Source organism: Suncus etruscus, chromosome 1 (assembly GCF_024139225.1).
Source record: "Suncus etruscus isolate mSunEtr1 chromosome 1, mSunEtr1.pri.cur, whole genome shotgun sequence".
NCBI lineage: Eukaryota > Metazoa > Chordata > Mammalia > Eulipotyphla > Soricidae > Suncus > Suncus etruscus.
The window spans coordinates 143,357,332-143,376,300 of NC_064848.1; the positions used below are offsets into that span (position 1 = coordinate 143,357,332).

General features: G+C 40.1%; 1 protein-coding gene across 1 annotated transcript in view; it reads left to right on the forward strand.

Annotated features, from left to right (window-relative positions):
* Nucleotides 1–932: 932 nt before the first annotated feature.
* LRGUK (leucine rich repeats and guanylate kinase domain containing) overlaps nucleotides 933–18,969 on the forward strand; it is an 83,802-nt gene continuing 65,765 nt past the window's right edge. The window contains exons 1-6 of the mRNA XM_049782244.1: nucleotides 933–1,215; nucleotides 3,648–3,650; nucleotides 7,416–7,520; nucleotides 10,774–10,855; nucleotides 14,234–14,334; nucleotides 17,675–17,756. Of these exons, the coding sequence (XP_049638201.1) occupies nucleotides 1,039–1,215; nucleotides 3,648–3,650; nucleotides 7,416–7,520; nucleotides 10,774–10,855; nucleotides 14,234–14,334; nucleotides 17,675–17,756 (550 nt within the window). The 5' untranslated portion in view covers nucleotides 933–1,038. The remainder of the gene's footprint in view (nucleotides 1,216–3,647; nucleotides 3,651–7,415; nucleotides 7,521–10,773; nucleotides 10,856–14,233; nucleotides 14,335–17,674; nucleotides 17,757–18,969) is intronic.

Genomic DNA, 18,969 nt, shown 5'->3' on the forward strand with positions numbered 1-18,969 from the left:
CTTTGAGGATCCTTGGGCTATGGGATTTGGGTCACATAAAATCACAGCAGCATAAAAATCATGCTTTGTAATTTTGCAGGAGTATTTCATACAACTGCAAAGATCATCAATGTAGCAAGATTAAAACACTTATCTATCTATACAGGTCACTTAACTAATAGAGTCATTTAAGGAATCCCAACAGCTTTTCAGGAGCTTTTAGATACTGTTATTCAGATACTTCTCTTCTTTGGATTGCTACACCCCTGCCAGTTTTTCTCCCCAACGACGTTGATTTATTGTGGGGTAAGGGGGGAAGAATAGGGTGTAAATCAATTGCAAGTCAGTCATTGTTAATTCTCTGTATTATCCACAATCATATCATAAGGACAGGAACTAAATTATTTCATTAAAACTGTTTGAATTTCACCCTCACCTCCATGTACCTCACTCTGCACAAATAACATTTGTAGTAAACTTTCTAGTGTTTAAACTAGTCTAGTAAAATTTCTAGTGTTATTAGTCTTGCAACAGAGATCATTAGAAACATCAAACATTTCCAGTGACTCAGCAAAAAAAAAATTATGTGAACCAAGCAGGATGGATGGGTAGATCCTAGCTAGGATGGGATGAAAAATTTTCTGAGGGAACTCAAGATTAGAAGAAAACATTCTTGGACTCAAAGAGGAGTGAAAATGAGAAAGACAAGCAAAAGAAGAAATAAAGCCAGTGAGATAATGGACTAAAGAGCTCAATAGTAGAAAGTGTACCAAAAGAACGGGGGAAAACATCTCAGTCCCCTGCCCAGGGCTGCACTCTGGGATTAGGAAACTGGAGGGGGAGTGACTACAACTCCCAGAAGCCCCTGCGACGGCGCAGGCTCCTCGCTGCGTCAGTCTCCTAGACAACCCCAGTAACAAGATGGCGACCTCCGGGCGAGATTCCCAGTGGCCCAAGCTGTCCATTCTCCAGGGACGCGTCTCTGGTTCCCGAATAACTGTTCACTCGAAACAGTGGCACCAAGAAAGAGGGAGTCTGTCTTCCTGGCCCGCTTTTCCCATGAGGCCGAGATTGAAAAGTGATTTCCACGTAACCTCCTCCTACCTGCTCCACCAAATCGTGCAACGCTGCCAGGATTTAGAAGCGGAGGAAGAGTCCAAGGAGGAGGAGGAGGTCGAGGGTGAGGATCATTTGGAATCCGAGGAGTCCTCCGAGTCCGAAATGCAGGAATTGGAGGTGTGCCTTCCCACCCTAACCCCGAATCCTCACCCCCTGGCTCCCTCTTCCAACCTTTGTCCCTGCCCCTTTAGCTCCCCAATTTACCCTCACCAATCAGGGACTTTTTACTCATGTACTAGCAACTTTTAGCTCAAAGAGTGTCCTTGTCTACAGCTCTGCGATTTCTATTTCTTCCTGCTACCCCATCTCCTGACCACTTGCCTGAAATACCGTCAAGGTATCCCCTTTATTTTCTTCAGCCTATTTTGTTTTTCTCTTAAGAATGAGCTTGCATTGCACTAGGGCATTGGAAAAAAAAAAAAAAGGAATGGGTTGTATGGGAGTTATGTCTTTGAGTTTTGTTTTTGTTTTTGTTTTTTTTTTTCCAAAATGATGCCGTGTGTGGTGAAGAGACGAAGATCTCTCCTCTGGCATCCCTGCTCCTTTTCCCCATAACTAGCACTCTCCCACTTTTTGGTGCTCTATCAACGTCTGAAAGACTTTAAAGATGTATGCATTACTTCGGCCAGGTGTGTGTGTGTGTGTGTGTGTGTGTGTGTGTGTGTGTGTGTGTGTGTGTGTGTGTGTATGTGTGTGTCTCATTTTATATATTATATAAATATAATATATATATTTACTTCATTATACAAGCCACTTGTGTTTGTGTGTAGACATACATATCTAGATCATTGTAGGATTGTTTTAGGATGTGGAGGAAGATCCCATTCCCATCTGTAGCTGTATAGAGGCTTTGCCTTGCATTAATATAGATTCCTGCAGTACCTTTTTGAATCACCTCCGAGTTCTTTCTTACACATGTGGCCATGCTGTTACTTTCTTAGTTCATTACGTGTTTTGTCTCTTTCCCCATCTCATCACATTGCTTCTTTCTCTGGGATTCTTGTAGATTGTTCACTTTCTTTCACATACAAAGCTTAACTTGCTTCCTCACAATAAGCTCATGGATTTGTCAGGTAGAGAACTCAGCAGACTAAAAACATGCTTTTGCAGGCAGGAGCTCTTAAGTTTGATCCCAGCCACCACATGTTTCCTGAGCATCATTGAGGGGGCATCCCCTCTCCACTAGAGTAGCCCCTAAGCATTCTGAGGTATGTTCACTTCCCCAAACAAGCAGTTCGTGGATTTTTCTCTTTGTCTTGGCTGCCGGAAACTCAGAATAATTTTCTTAATTTTGATTATTTTTATTTAGATTATACTTTTTTCTTCTCTTCCATCATAGTATGAAATACTTCATATTCTTTTCAGAAGTAGCTGAATAGGACAGGAAGAGAGAATGTTCTAGACTGTTCTTTTGGCATTTTGTCTTGGCCTCTGTTACGTACCTTACTTTCTTATTTACTTCTTACTTACCTTACTCTCCTATTTAAAAGCAGATGTTTCTCTGTCTTACCTGTTCTTTTCAACAAAATACCATTTTCAGTTACCCAGTTTCTTTTTATTTTATGATTGTCTTCTGTTATTATGATTCTTCCATTAACCACCAGACTCACCCCATTTCTAAATGGTTTCCCTTTTCTCATGTCTTTTTTGTTGGTTTTCAACATTTGACCCAGTTTTCAACACTCCTCCATCCCCAACTTGTTGCTCTCCTTCTACCTCCTTCTCTAAGTGCAAATCATACTTTTGTTTTGTTCAAAGTGAACCATTGGAATTCATCTTTTCTGGACTCACTTTACTTCCTTAATTTTTTGTTTGTTTTTAAAGCACACCTGGCAGTGTTCAGCGCTTATTCCTGGCTCTGTACCTAGGGATCACTCTTGGTGACTATATGGGGTGCAAGAGATCACTCTATTGTACAAGGCAAATGCCTAACTGTTATACTATCCCTTAGACCCTTAACTTTGCTACCTTTAAAGTGACTGTTACAAAACTGTAGCTGTGTTTTTACAGCTTTGAGATGTTTGTATGGTTTCTACCGACTAACACCCCAGAGGAATTCACAAATGAATCACCAGTTTACTTTATTATTCTAATTAACTCCTGCTCTTTGGCAAAGGGCTTCATTAGTAGCATTGTTAATCTGTCTTCAGTATGCCCTTAATGAATTGGAGAGGGGTTTGACTTGAACTAGTTCCTCCTTTTTGGCTTATAGGAGATGCATGGAAAAATAAGTTCCATTAGCATTAACATATTAATATTTATGTGTGTCCTCACATCCTGTTTTAGTTGTTTTTAGATTCTCATATGCTTATATATACATAAATGAAGGTTTTTAAAGGAACCACATGGCTTTTCCTATTTAATGATTTATGTTTAATATCCTGGCCAGCTTAAGACTTATAATACTGTGATGGGCACTATGATTATTGAGTGCTTATAATGCTATTAACCTCAGACCTCGGAGCACTTTCAGATTTAAGGAAGGTTGTTCAGGCCAGTGGTTCAGAATGCTACCTTGGGAATCAAAGATTTATTTGTGAGATTTTGAGGAAGTCTATTTTCACTTAAATCTCAACTGTAATATGAGAATATAAAGATCTACTCAGTAGAATTAAATGAGACCCAAGATGTAAAATACATGGCATAATATATTACTTATGCTGTTGCTAAATTAAAAATTACATGATTTTATTTACTAAGCACAGACCATTAACTGACTTAATTAATGTTGCCTTCATTGAACAAACAGTCTCTGGATGGCTGCTTTGTGAGACATTCTTTGCCTATAGGGCAGAAGTGTCTGAGTGAGGTCTTGTGCTTGATCGATAAAAGCCATTATTTGACAATTACTTGGCGCATACTACTGCCTCCTCATGGAATAATCATGAGCATCAAACTTTATGTTAAAGTTCTGAATATAGCACCAGAAACAGAATAAATACTCTGAACATTCAATATGGAGTAATAATAGCCACAGTAAAAATAGAGGAAATGAGAACATGATTGAATACATACACTTTCAAGATGAGATTGAAACACGAATTTCAATAGCTATTCAACATGTGGAGTATTTGTGATAGAAGTGCAATAATTCTATATAGGAATTTGATACATAGTTTTATATAGAAATAACATGTGGATAGGCAGGATCATAGAGGACTTCAGGAAATTATACCTTTGGATGGTTGAGAGGTGGTTTGAAAGCAGATTTTGCCACTGACAAGAGCAGCAAAAGCAGCTTTGATGGGGACCAATTTGTTTGGGGGGAGGCCCTGTGGTATTATTTGGACTTTGAACTTATGTCTTTAATTTTTATGAGAATGATAAGACTGGAGGCAAGGAAGACTAGACATATTGAGAAGACTAGCAATATCCAGGAGAGTTAAAAGTGTGTATTAAGGCAGTGAAGGTGGGAATGGAAAGGAAGCTAAAGATGAGAACAGATTTACAGATTTACCAACTGCATATCAAAAATTTTGAATGACTTCTAGATCATGATATGGGGGGATATTGATATTAAAGTAGACCTGATTACCATCAGCACTATAGTCAGTCAGATTATTTATGTAAAGAAGAGAGAGACCTACCTGGATTACCAAAGGGGGGACCAAGGAGAAAGATTTGTGGGTACTGACATTTAAAGTAATAGGTAGATGAAGTGAAATCTGGGAGATAACTGAAAAGGACTAGAAAAAGAATAAGGAGACAAGAAAAGAACTGCTTGATAGGGAGGCCAAGGCATGAGTCTCCAAATTTGGGGTATACTGAGGTAGGGTTGTCATGCCAATAATTTAAGTGGAATGGGACCTGGAAAGTTACTTTTCTATACTCGAAGGTGACCTTGGCCCATCTGGATTTTGTGAAGTGGCAAAAACTGATGCCTGCATTGAGTTAAATAGTGAAAAGGAGATGAGGAAGAGGGACTAAAGTATAGAAAAGCAACTCTAGAAGAGTTGAGAGGAGCAACTCTAGGGAAACCATTGTTAGAGGATGACTATGAACTAGAGAGACCTTTTTTTTTTTTTTTTTTTTTAAACAGACCAGGTTTACTGTTTTGCATATTTGGAGAAGTGGCAGGTTGGGTCTTGCCTGGTGAGAGTCATAGCCAAAAGAGTAACATTGATAGCAATAGGAGCTTGAGTGTGGAGTAGGAACTTTCAAGGTCAAATGAGAAGCATTCGGACAGGGGAAGAATGACAAGAGTATCTGTACTAAGGTAGGTACCTGTTGAGGGTGAGAGCAAGGGAATGGATGCAGCAAACTTGAGAGAGGATGGAGAGCTGATTAACCAAAGTAGAGAGAATTCTGGAAGGCTGTGATGAAGATCCAGAAGTTGTTTAATGGCAGAAGGACCAGTGAAAGCTGACTTGAGCATAACATCCAAATCCATGGTGAGATCTTCCCCAGTCCTACTGCATCATAGGGGGAGGACTAGGCTCATAGATTCATTCTGTTCATTTTGGAGCAATTATTATAGTAGTGCCCTTCTATAGTACTTCTTTGGCCTTATTTTCCTACTTGCTTTCTCCTTTTTGCCAGAGTTACCATACTTAACTATTCTTAGCAATAATATTTAGTTGCTTTCTTCTCTAGGAAGCCTTTGTTAACCTTCCTACTCCCTCCTAGTGCTTGCATGCAACAGGTGCCTTGCTTATCGTCAAAACATCCTGCTCCCCTCTATTGTGATAATTATCAGACTCCTGAAATTGCTTGTGGACTTGTCTGTCTCACAGATTGAACTGTAAATCCTTTAAAGATAGACACCATGTCTTATTTATGAATCTGTCTACTGAGCTGAGAAAACTGGCTGGCATGTGTTGTGCTGTAAAGATTTTTATCCCAAATGAATGATGAACAAGACACAACCTCCTGGCCTCAGTGCAGTTGTTAATTGTGAACTTGATGGATTCCAATTTGGGTTTTGTCTGTGGTCATTGTGATTGGCAAACCAGGAGTCAGACATTTGAGGGTAGAGAGACATTGAACTTGCCCAGTAGAACTTGCTTAGTAGAGAAGGCAATGTAGTAAGGTGGGGGGACTGACAGAATAGGAGAAATTGAGGGAAAATAGGCTAGAAACTTTGCTGTGCTCTAGTTGCTCAGTAGGGGTTGGTATGCTAAAGGTTATGCAGTTGTGGCTTCAGCAAGTGACATACTAGAGGCTGAATTTTTGAGGTGTTGTTATTTAGCATGATGGCTAGGTCTAGGTATGGCCATGGGAATAAGGATGTAAAGTTGGGTAGAGAAATGTTATGACAAATAGATTAGAGAAACTAAGGGAATTGACATATGTGCTTTTGTTTGGAGTAGTAGAGGTGACAAATGACTGTCCTGATGGTACCTGAAGCCCCCCTAAGATAAGAATAGGACTTATAAAGTTTTGATAATGACCAAAGGAAGGTGGGATAAGATATTTTGGTGGTTTTTGTATTGGAGATCTAGGGGAACTGCTGATAGTTTAGCCAGTGTTCATATCAAAGGCTTTGTTGAGAATTGGTCTTGGAATTGAAGGAAGTACTGATATTCTTGCTAATTTGGGGGGAAAGGTATATTGGCAACCTACAGATTAAGAGCTATTCTCCTTTGGAAATGATAATTATCTTCATAATAAGCTTGCACATTGTATAAACCCAGCACAGTTACTCATGGAAAGCAAACCTACTTATACAGCAAACCTACTTATACTTATACTTATACTTATATATAAGCAAACCTACTTATATATATATAAGTATACTTATATACTTATATATATATAAGTTTAGCAAAGCAGTTCTTTTTAACTTGATGTAATCAACCTTTGGAGTGGGCTAGCCATCCAGTAGAAGGGTTAGAATTGCCTCTGGTTCAGTGTGTGTTCTTACTCTGTCACATAGCAATGTACTTTTAAACAACTCACTCTCCATAAGCCTGGGAAATAGAACTGTGAAGAGGGAGCTCAGGGTGGTCGGTCAGGAGGTGTACAAGAGCTCATCCAGAAAGAGCTCATAGTCTGGTTCCTGGAACCAAGAGGTACCCCAGCAATATAACTATCACTGCTGCTACCACAGATAACTTAAATGCCAAGCAAACGTGCAGTATCAAGAGCAACATTAAGCTGGTAATTATCACGAAATTATGCTTCCTATATCTGTGTCCCCCACACAGAATTTTCTTTGTGGCTAGCCACTTTGGGAGGGCCTACCTCCTAGAGATGAAATAGCAAAGCAAGTTCTAAAAAGGGTGGAACCTTTCTTTTCCATCAGAAGTCATTCCTTTCTCCTCTGTGGGATGGTTTGTTTGTTCATTCTCTTTTGTTTTTGTTCTTGTTCTTTGCAGGAGTTTGATGGGGTCCTAAGAGAGGAGGCCATAGCCAATGCACTTCACCAGTTGGGCCGCTCTGGCTCTGGCACTGAGCAGGTTTACCTTAATTTAACATTATTGGTAAGTATGACAGGATCACTGTGCCTTGCTGAATCTGTGGGGGTGGTTGGACCATTTCCTTTCTTCCCCCAGTAATACAGAGCCTGTGTGATAGCCCTAAATCTCAGAGTCTTGCAGTAGGTGGAGACTAGAAATAGGAGTTAATTATATAAATGTAACATAATGTGGACACTCAGAGAGCTGTGGCCATTTTAATAATCATTTTCTTCCCTGCTTCTTATTTTTATTTCTTTCACAATCTCTTTCTTTCATCTTAGAAAATGTGTTATACCAATCAATATTTGCTTTCCAGAAGCTGAATTTGATTTTTTAAAACCAGTCCTTAAGATAGATTTAAAAATTTCCTCCCTAATAAATACCAGGACTTAAATTTATATATGAATCCAAGAAAACAAAGTCTTTTGGTGTTGGCTTCCCACCCTTCTCTAAGCATCACTTGAAATTATAGCTCACCTGGCCTCGAATACCTTTTATAAAAGGAAATATTTTTAAGGTTCCAAGATTAGCACAATGTCTTGACTTCAATTTCATTCTAAAAGAAGCAAGGAGGACTCAAAGCATGCCAGCATCCTTTCACCCTTTGTTTCTCTTTCATTCTAGAAAAATAATTTAAACTCCTTTCATGTGTGTAATTTGTAGCAGAACTGTTCCATCTTGGAATTAAACCCAGAGACTATTGAAGATGCATTCAGTGGTCTCAAACTCGCGGCCTGTGAGTTGTTGGGCCCTCCGTACAACATTTTGTGGCCCATGGCCAGCCTTCAAATATGCGATTTTTATTCGGTAAGCAAATAATCGCGAATACTGTGATATTTGAAAGCCAACCGCGGGCCACAAAATGTTAGGCTCTATCTTTGACTCTTTTTACTTGATAACAGTTTATAGTGGTTCAGTCAGTTAGGCAGTAACACTCAGGGGACCCTCAGTGCTGGGTGCAGGGTTCTGTGTGAGCCATTGTGTGAGCTCGTTCCAGCCACCCATTCATTCCCACACAATTGCCTTGTGATCAATATTCTCCCTGTGTACATAGTGCTATGCCTTAAATTGATCTACACAAGAAGCAATTCTTTAAATCTTATTTCAGCTAGATGGACTGAAGCTTAACTTATTTTGCCACTGACCTCTTTCCATTGGAGATATTACATGTTGGATTACTTTGCCTTAATAACCTGTCTTACTGAGTATACTTTCTCAGGGTTGCCTGGTTTAGTGATTTTTTTTTCTCCTTATAGCTTACTTAGGTTACATATAATTTATATATTTATTTTTGCTTTCTCCTATTTCTTGTGTACATAGAAGTTCTTTCCGATGAAAGTCCAATAAATTCCTAAGGTCATGATTTTGTTTTGTCTTAATTACTGTATTCCTTATAATAACAAGAGTCATGCCTTGCCCATATAGATTTTTCATAAATATTTTATTGTAGTTATACTTTGATTGACTGATTGTTCTGATGATGTGAGGGTGTGATTCATGTCTAGTGGCAGTTAGCTCATGGAATAGTTGTGGCTGCCGGGAATCATGCACTTTTAGTGTGGTGGGCCAGAGATTACACACTCTTGTTGTGGGATTGAGGCCCCCTTCAACAGAGCTGCTGGGATTTCACTTGCATGATATCAGGGATCAAAATAAAAGCCTCATGCCTCATGCTTGCAAGGTTGGTTGAACCCTAGTCCAGAACTTTCTTCACTGTTCCAATGACTTTCATTAAATGCTCTGATTATTATTTTATTGGAGAAGTTGGCTATTATGAGCCTTCCTATGTTGTCTTTTTCTAACTTTGATATTATAACATAAACTTAATTGAACCTTTGTTATAAGGGATCAAATTTCCCTTTAGTTTGTCTTGAAGTTCTCTAAAACAAGATTTCAGAGCGAATTTGCCAACATCCAGAATTTGCCAGAATTTGCCAGCAAATTTGCCAAGATATTGTGTTATGTTAGTCCTAGAAAGAATTTTGATGAGGACTCAAGAGACTTGAATCTGCTTCTCTATTCACTAGCCTGATTTATTGTTTATTTACTTATTTATTTATTTTTGGTTTAGGGGCTACACCCAGTGACACTCAGGGGTTACTCCTGGTTATGCGCTCAGAAATTGCTCCTGGCTTGGAGGACCATATGGGATGCCAGAGAATCGAACTGCGGTCCGTCATGGGTCAGTCGGGTGCAAGGCAAATGCCCTAGCACTGCACCACTGCTTCGGCCCCCTGCTCTATGATTTTTTAGGTTACTTGCATACCTCTTGTAACCTATAACCTTATACTCTGCACCCTCTATCTTGTCCTCATTCTAAAGTGAGATTGTCCAGTGGGTCTATTTTGAGAATGACCAAGACCGTCATGATCTGATGAAATTATGGTGATTGATTTTGAAGCAAACTCTGTGAAATGTAGCTGGTAGTAGTATTATTAGTGATCTTTTTATCTGGTGTACACTTTTAACATTTTATTTAAATTCTAGACATTTGTTCTTTTTTTCTCTCTATGAATAAAGACTGTGGCTTTATTGCACGTGTGTGTGTATAAAACATGAAACTTCGCAGGTCTTCATGAACACTGATTTAATTTCCCTATCTGTGTTGTTTTGAAGTGATTATTTTCTTGGGAGGGATGTGCTTATCCATATATGTTTTGCTTTACTCCATGGGTTTTGCAGTCTATCATATTCTCTTAGCCTCAGACTCCTGTTGTCTTCAGTCTGATCCTCTTGACTTCAGACTCTTTCATTCAGTAGTCTCTCATCCCTGTAAGGCTGTTTAAAGATATTCTGGGTTTCTTGTCAATTTTTATTTCCAGATGTGAGAAGGTTGAGTGTAACCCCACCCTGCATTCTTCGTGTAACCTTACTTACAAGAAAGATCCTCCCATTTCTAGGAGGGGTCTTGGAAAGGTTACAAAAGGTTTGGCCTCAGGGGCAAAAAAGGGGATTTGCCTGGAGTTGGAGAAAGTGCAGGAGGAGAGATGGCTGAAAGAGAAGTTAGAATGCAGGGCTGAATAAGAATCCAGCATAAATGGTTATGATAGGCCACACATGTTGGCCAGGGATAAATAAAGCTGATATTTCCTGAAGCCTGCCTGTGAGTGGATTTTCTCCTAGCCGCCACCCAACAGATGAAGGGGGTTGCAGAGCCACGTGTGATGGGACGGCAGAGAAAGGCCTCCATCACCATCAACCACCATTTAAGCCCATCTACAGGTGAGCACCAATCTGCTAGACTAATATTAAAGTCTTCTATCTTTCATTTTCTCAGGATTGTGATTTAATTGATGTGAGCATTCTCTCTGGATATGTTCACCTACAAAAGTTGGACCTTTCAGTCAACAAAATTAAAGGTAGGTAATAGTCACACAGGTACAGTGAGTGGGTTGCTGACATATTCATTTCAAAATGTAAATTTTGTAGTATGTCAGAATCTGATATTCTAAAATTTGGTACCGATCAGTATTTTGAAGACCAGTATTCATCTTGTAAAAATAAGAGTCACCAATGATCCTTAGGAAAAGGCTTAGACAAACCAGCACATCCTTTATCAGGCACTGGGTGAAAGGCATTAGCTCCTTCCATGACCTCAACCTTGAGAGTATCTGATGGAATGTTTGCTTTGCTTGATCTCTTAAGAGATGAATCATGACTTCTTGAATACTTCCTGAATGTTTGATGGCTCCTTTTCCTTATCTTTTATTTGTCTGGTCCTGGTGAATCAGTCCTATTTCCCCCCACCTCTAATGGATTCTTTATTATACCCTGCAGCTAGATTTCAGTCCCAGCTATTCTCTTGTCTTCCTTGTCCGAGTGCCAGAAATTCACCCATTTATAAACCACCACACACATCCCCCTGCTTTCTCCCCCTGCCCTTTTCACTCACTCCCTCTATTTATTCAGTTGATTCTTTCAATGCAACCTTTTGTATTTGTGTGTCTCTTTATTTATAGTGACACCTGGCTCACCTAGAATAAAATGAGTCCCATTTCATTCAAAGCTCAAATCTTAGAAGTTCTAATTTTCTGACCTTAATTGAGTCAAGGAGCACCATTTCTTTTCTTTAGTTTTTCTTTAGCAAACAATTATTTTTAGCCTGGTGCCTTCACAGATAATCTTACCGCTTAGGCCCTAAATATATATATATATATATATATATATATATATATATATATATATATATATATATATATGTATATCTGTATATATATTAATGACAAGTTAATATATATAAAATATATATTAATGACAGCATTTGGGATATGATCTTTTCTGACTCATTACCCTGCCTTTCCACCCCTCCCCACATGACACTAAGGAAAATACACTCCTTTCCTCTCATGATTAAGATGTTATTCTGGCACCTTTTAATTCATGAAATATTTGAAGATACTATATTTTAAGAGACTTTCACTGCTTTTTCTAGCTTACGAAACTCTACTATAGAAAATTATAAGTATGCCTAGGTGGTAAGACTGTTGTAATGAATATCCAACAGTCTTCAGTCCCCACCCACCAATTTTTTTTGTTCTAGACCTTCCTGTGTTTCCTTCCCCTTCTTTCTCCAGGGTTATTATTATATAAAGTGCACTTCAATTATCAGAACATCATTAGATAGACTTTTTGAGCCCCACACACGCAAATATGTAGGTTTTGTGTGCTGGTTATAGAAAAGTTAGTTTTCAGGGTGCTTGGGAGTTTGGCAGTATTCCTTTGAACACAGAGTCCCTTGTACAAATGATGCTTCCTTCTTTTTATCTATCTTCTTCAGTATTTCACCACTCCTTTGGCATCAAGAGTCATGAGTAAGGACTGGCCCCCCTTTTTTTTTTGCCAAGACTGAATCAATGAATCTATGACCTAGGCCAGATTTAGGCTAGCATCAGAATTACTTGGGGTGCTGTTTAAAACTCATAGGACCCATCCTTAGAGTCTCCCATCTGGCAGGTATTGGGAGATGGCTCTCTCTGAACTATGAATCTGTTCCTTGGGGTCTGGGATGGAGGGAGTCGTGCCTACTTGCTGGTCCAGGACCCCCTCTCGGAAAACCTCAGAGGCAGCTGCGATGCACTCCTGCCATCTGGTGGTCTTCAGGATCACTACATTCAGTGGGAACTCCAGAGTTTGGAACTGACTGATATTTAAAACAGGCCAGGCAGTCCCCAAGGTGTGAAGCGTGCTGCTCCTTGTCTCTTTCTCGCCATCACTGTCTCAGCTGAGGCTTTTGCATAAAGAAGGGCGTCATGCCCACGAAGACATCTACCTCAAGGGATGAGTCACCTTTTTCTAGTTGAAACCAGAGCTGACAGAGGTGGGTTGAGCAAGAAATGGAAAAAAAGGAAGGGATCCAAATAACCAATTCCAGTAGGCAGCCACACTTCCATGTCCTGTACCTAAGTACCCAGGTCTTCTCTAGGGCAGAAGGTGGAAACACTTGACTTGGCCTCACTGTGGAGGCTCTGCTCTCCCATAACTTGTGCTTGTTGGCCTGGGACCTAGTGTAACAATAAAGGAAGATGCAGTTATTCATAAAGGAGATCGCTATTTTGGTTTATGGACAGATGGAGATGCTGGGGTGGTCCTGAGGATGGAACTATATGTGGTGCTGTGGATCAAAGCCAGGCCTCCTGCATACAAAGCCTGCACTCCAACCTCTTGAGCAGTCTCCCCAGCCACCTTTATTATCGCTATCATTGTTTTCTTTCTGGTTGAGCAGCGAGTTCCTGATAGAGGAAAGGACTGTCAGCTATCATCCCGTGATACTTGTCCTATATTTTAGCCCCACCCAGGTGTAATGAAGTGGCCAGGAAACATTGGCATGTTTACATTTTAGATGCAGTTTCATTCAGAGTGGCAGCGAGGAGGAGTCTCCTTGACTTAATGGTCAGTTTCCAAAACTTTGCTGGGAATAAAATGCAAAACTCAGACACATGTTTGAACCAATCCAGTAACCTAAGAGCTTTTTTTTTTTTTGCCTGCATTTCTCAAATAGAAGCCTCATGACCTCCAGTTATGGGCCCCTAGGATATTCCATGGGGCCACAGGTGAACATCTCACCAATAGGGAGGGCACAGCATAAGACTAGGAGACAATCAGTAGGAGAGTGGGGCCCAAAGAAAGGAAATAGAATTGGATAGGGCTCCAGTCAGAAAAGAATGAGAAAAGTTGATTTAAATCACTTCAGGTAATTAAAGAGACTATGGAACAAGTCCAATGAAAACAAGTTTAAGTGATAGCAGAGCTGTATTTCTATCTGTGACATTTTAGTTTCTCAGAAAACATCCAGCTTCCTTATCCTGAGCTTTTTCTACCATTGACTAGCCAGGGCTTTAGTGTTTGTTTCTTTCCCTTCAGGCCAGCCACTGTGGAAGTGGGTAGCTGCCAGAGGCTTGTGGGAACCAAGTGATTGGGGACACAGAGAAGAGGGTGATGAAGAAAGGTTTGGGGACCTGTGGAGAATGTTGTGTGTTGTGTTTGTATGTTTTGTGCATGTGTGTTATGTATATATGCTATATGGTGTATGTATATGTGCTACTGTTACATATACATTTGTGTGCTGACCATGGGTGTTTTATACTTTTCATTTCACTCATAGAATGTCATTAAAGGCATGATTCCAACTGATATATTAACAAAAAATGTTGCTATAATGTTCTATAAATGACTACAATGATTTTGTCTAATTTATTTTTTATTGGCTTGTCTTCTGTATTTTACCTTCTCTCCCACAGATTTGTCTTGTGTGAGCTTTATGCCCTACCTTCTGGAACTCAATGCTTCTCGAAATAAACTGACCACATTCTTCAATTTTTACCCACCCAAAAACCTTCAGGTAGGCTTAATCAATACTCAAATGTTGATTTTTTTTAATAAGTAAACCAACAGCAAAGAGAATCAGATGTAGGGTAAATAGTATAAGTGCCTGAAGTGAGATTTAAAAGGATGAGGTTTTACTGTCATTCATGTGGGGAAAAAGGTGTTCTCAATGATAATCATTGACTAGTTTCACAAAAACCTAGTGTTCAAACTCATGACTTGTTATTTCTTCCTACTTTAACTACTGAGTATTAATTGTATTTATATTAATATTTATATTTGTATTTATATGTATTTATATTAATATGTATTTATGAACATGGAAGCATCTTATGCATACTGGAGGGCTGGGGATGTGACTCAGTGGTAGAATTCTTATCTTGCATGTTTGATTCCTTGTACAACATAGTCCCCTGAACACAGCCAGGAGTTGCTTCCGAGCCACTAGATGTGATCCTGAAACAAAAATATAACAGATTTCCACTGCTCTCCTGATCCATCCACACAGCACTTATGTAGAGAGAGAGAGAAAGAGAGAGAGAGAGAGAGAGAGAGAGAGAGAGAGAGAGAGAGAGAGAGAGAGAGAGAGAGAATTTCTGTCTTTTCAATCACTTCTTTGCACTTTTGTCTGCATTTCTGGGACAGAGTAGAACTTTAATGGTAGATGATGGAGCAATTGGCTCAGCTGGGGCTCATGTTCCTGTCTATTCAGATCACCTGGGCTTCTTGTAAAGGTGGAGTTCCCACTTCAACCTTTTTGAGAGAGCTTCCCATTGTTGGGATTTCTAGTAACCTTCCTGCAGCTGTGCTTGCTGCTTGTTCCGTGGGCCCCTGGAGGCCAGAGAGGTCATAGAGCAGTGGATCCCAAATGTTTCTATCCATTGGAATGACTTGGGAGTTTTGGAAACACCTGTCCTCTGGGTTCCCACTAGCAATGTGCATTTCTCCTGTGGACATTAAAGTGCTAGGACTCAAACTCAGGGCCTCTCCACACACATTTAAGGCAAATTCTCTACTATTCTAAGACACCCAGTTCTGGGCTTGAGAATTCTTTTGGAAGGAGGAGGATGTGCCCAGACAAACTTAGGCCAACTCTAAGCTGTTTGATAGTCACCCCCAAATTCAGTCAAGAGTTCTAGGGTACCCAAATAGATTCTAAGGCTGCTTCTGTTCTTGCTCCTCACCTGCCCTTTTTGGCCTTACTATGAGTCCCAAAACATCAGTCAGGGCAGTGGCTGGATCTTCCCTGGTCTCTCTGCATTTACACTCTTCTCTCACCTATAACCCCAGGAGTGTGCAAATCAACATAATGGGATCAGGTGTCCCATCTTTGGGGTCTCCCAGGCACTGCTCAGGAGTTACAGGGACCCTTCCTAATGCTGATGATTCATTGTGAGCACGAGGATATGGTGCTGCTCAGGCTCTGTGGTGCTGGGGATCACCCAGACCATTCCAACATCACCTGGGGGCTTCCAAGATATACTGAATGGTGCCCAGGGGACCATGTGGTGCAGGGGATTCAGCCAAGATCAGCCAAATGCAAGGCAAATACCTTAACCCTTGTACTAGCTCTCTAGCTATATATTTAAAAATAATATAAGTGCTGTATTTTTTGGAGTATAAGATGACTTTTTAACCCATGACAAACTTATTAAAAGTCTGGGGTCATCTTATATGCCTATATATATGGCATGCTGAAACTTACTCCAGCTTCAGAAACGGGTGATATGCCCCCTTCTTATCGCCATATCCCATCCAGCTGCCAGGCATCATCACTCAGTCCTCTGCTTGTCCTGATTCATCTTTCAGGGCACACACAGGAGCTGAGGTACACCAAGCGCTGCATCCATCCCATCTAGCCGCCGGATGTCATTGCTGATATGCGGCTTTCTGGTACTCAGTCCTCTGTTTAGCTTTTATGGAACATAGAGGAGGTGCTCTGTCTTCCTCTAGCTGTCTATTAATCACTTCACCCCAGCCAGCTGCTCTTGGAGGAGCCTCTCTCCCTGCTCGCAATGTAGATCACAATTAAACATCACAGTCACTCACTACAAATGACAAATGTAAAATAATTGTTGGCACTCCAAAGTCTAGCTTTATTATATATATACTGTTTACCTTAGAGGGTTCTACTCTTTTTCTCTTATGTTTTTTTAATTTCCATTTGGTGTGCGTTAAAAGAGAGGTAGTCTTATATGGCGAATATAGTCCAAACCCTAAATTTTAACAGGAAAAATAGGAGGTCATCTTATACGCTGGAAAAAAATGATATATATATATATATATATATATATATGTTTTAGGTTCATAGCAAAATTGAGAAAGTACAGAATTTTCCTTTATGTCCCCACCTCCACCCTCCCTATGACCAAGATCTTCTACCTAATTGATACTTCAATCTTTACCATCCCAAGGCCATTGCTTATATTAAGGGTCACTCTTAGGGAGCTGGAGAGATAGCATAGTGGTAGGATGTTTGCCTTGCAAGCAGCTGATTAAGGACAAATGGTGGTTCGAATCCTTGCACCCCGTATGGTCCCCTGAAACCTGCCAGGAGCAATTTCTGAGTGTAGAGCCAGGAGTAACCCCTGAGTGCTGCTGCGTGTGACCCAGAAACAAAAGCAAACTGAAAAAGGGTTACTCTTGGTTTGGTATGTCCCAGCCCACTCAACATATCCCTGAAGCAACCAGGTAATGTTTGAGCAGCCGTAGTGAATGGCAGACATCTCATGTTTAGAATCCCAGAAGTATTGAGAGAAAGGGCACTGATAATTCAGGGAGGGAGGTATTTTCAATGTGGTGTGTATCTCTTTCTTTCCTGCTGACTAGTTTCAGAAATAGCACCCAGAATCTAACACTTGTAATGCAAATGCTCTCTCTATATTGAACCACATCTTGACATTCGTACTTATAGTAAAGAAAATTATTTAATGTGTTTTTTTAGTCTTACACTTTAAAAAAAAAAAAGAATAACAGATACCCTTGAAACCAGAAAAGGGAAAAGAATTAAAACCAATATAGGCATGTACTACAGAAGATGTGAAGGAAATCCTGAAGGAAGTCTGGAATAGTTTAAAGTAAAAGCTGAAAATGAAAAGATTAACTCTGGTATTGAAATGTTTGATTGAACGCATGTGCCCCTAAGGAAGGGGCTCTCAGGGGCCTCAATGTCCCTCAGAATGCAGATGAGCCTCCCAGTTATAAAACAGCTCATTATAACTAGTATTTTATTCATCATGTATTTTTCAACAGTGAATTCTAAACCCACATCCAGAAATTCAGTCTGTGAAACTGACTGCTGCGGTTAAGATGCATGAAAAATAAATCATGATGTACTTTTTTCTTCTCCCCTATAGAAGGTGGATTTTTCCTTCAACCAAATTTCGGCCATGTCTGATCTATCAGCATACCAGGCACTCACGAAACTAATTTTGGACAGTATCCTTTGAATGAGTTAAAGGGGAAAATTGGTTTAATGGGCCCATTAATAAGTGTGTACCATATGACATGGAATATTACCAGATGCCAATTTGCTCGAGATGTGTGACTCATTTAATTGATTAAGAATTGATATTCACAAAATGAGGAAAGATTTTCTCTTTACCAGGGAATAAAACTGCAAGTGAACATTTTCCAAGAGTGTCTGACACCTGAAAAACCAAACACGACCGTCATTCTTGTGATGAACACGGGGTTATTTTTTATTCTAGAGCCAGACCATAAGCCCCATTTTAACTGGCTCCTTTGGAATTTATTTAAATGTGTGCATTATTATATATAATTTTGTTTGCTTGTTTTGGGTCACACCTGGTGGCACCTAGATTACTTCTGGCTCTGAACTCAAAAATCACTCCTGGCAGGCTCTTGGGATCATATAGGATGCCAGGGATTGAACCCGGGTCAGCCACTTACAAGACAAACACCCTACCCATTATGCTATTGCTCCAGCCCCATTTTCTATAAATTTTTTCTTTGAAAATATGGACATGGCCATAGGAAACATAGGATCTTATACAATGTTTTGTTGAAGCAGCAATTCCCTTTCGTGTACTTAAAACATACTTTAGGTAGGGCTGTCAGTGTAGCTCAAGAATAAAGCACATGTTTTGTATATGTGAGGTTCTGAGATTGATCCCTGGCACAAAAATCACAAACAAATTCTCCAAAAGATGAAAAGGGGGGGGGGTTCTTGGCTAAAAAATGAAAGCAAGCAGAACACATGTTTCAAGTAAGCATGCTCTGGGGTCCAGTGCCTAAAGGGTTAGTTCAGACACAGGGAAGTTAATGAGCTTGAGTCTTCTCATTACACCCGGGACCTAATGTTATCAGGGCGCTAAGGGAGTGGCACTTTCCTTTTCTTAGCACTTATCATTTTACCCACCTGAGGATTTTTCGGGGTAGAGTGAGAATGAATTGGTTGCCCCCAGTGGCTCATTCCAGGAATGTGATAGCATCTGTAGAAAGGCTGAGGGGGGGAGGTGTCATGGGGACAGGGGCATGGAATGGAAAGTTTTGGGGGAGAATATGTTTTATGGTGGAAGGAGGGACAACTTAATTCCTGTATAATAGAAAATTTAGGGTCAGGGATGTGGCTGAGTGGTAGAGCACATGTGTGCTTTTTGTGTAAGTAACCAATCCCCAGTACTGAAAA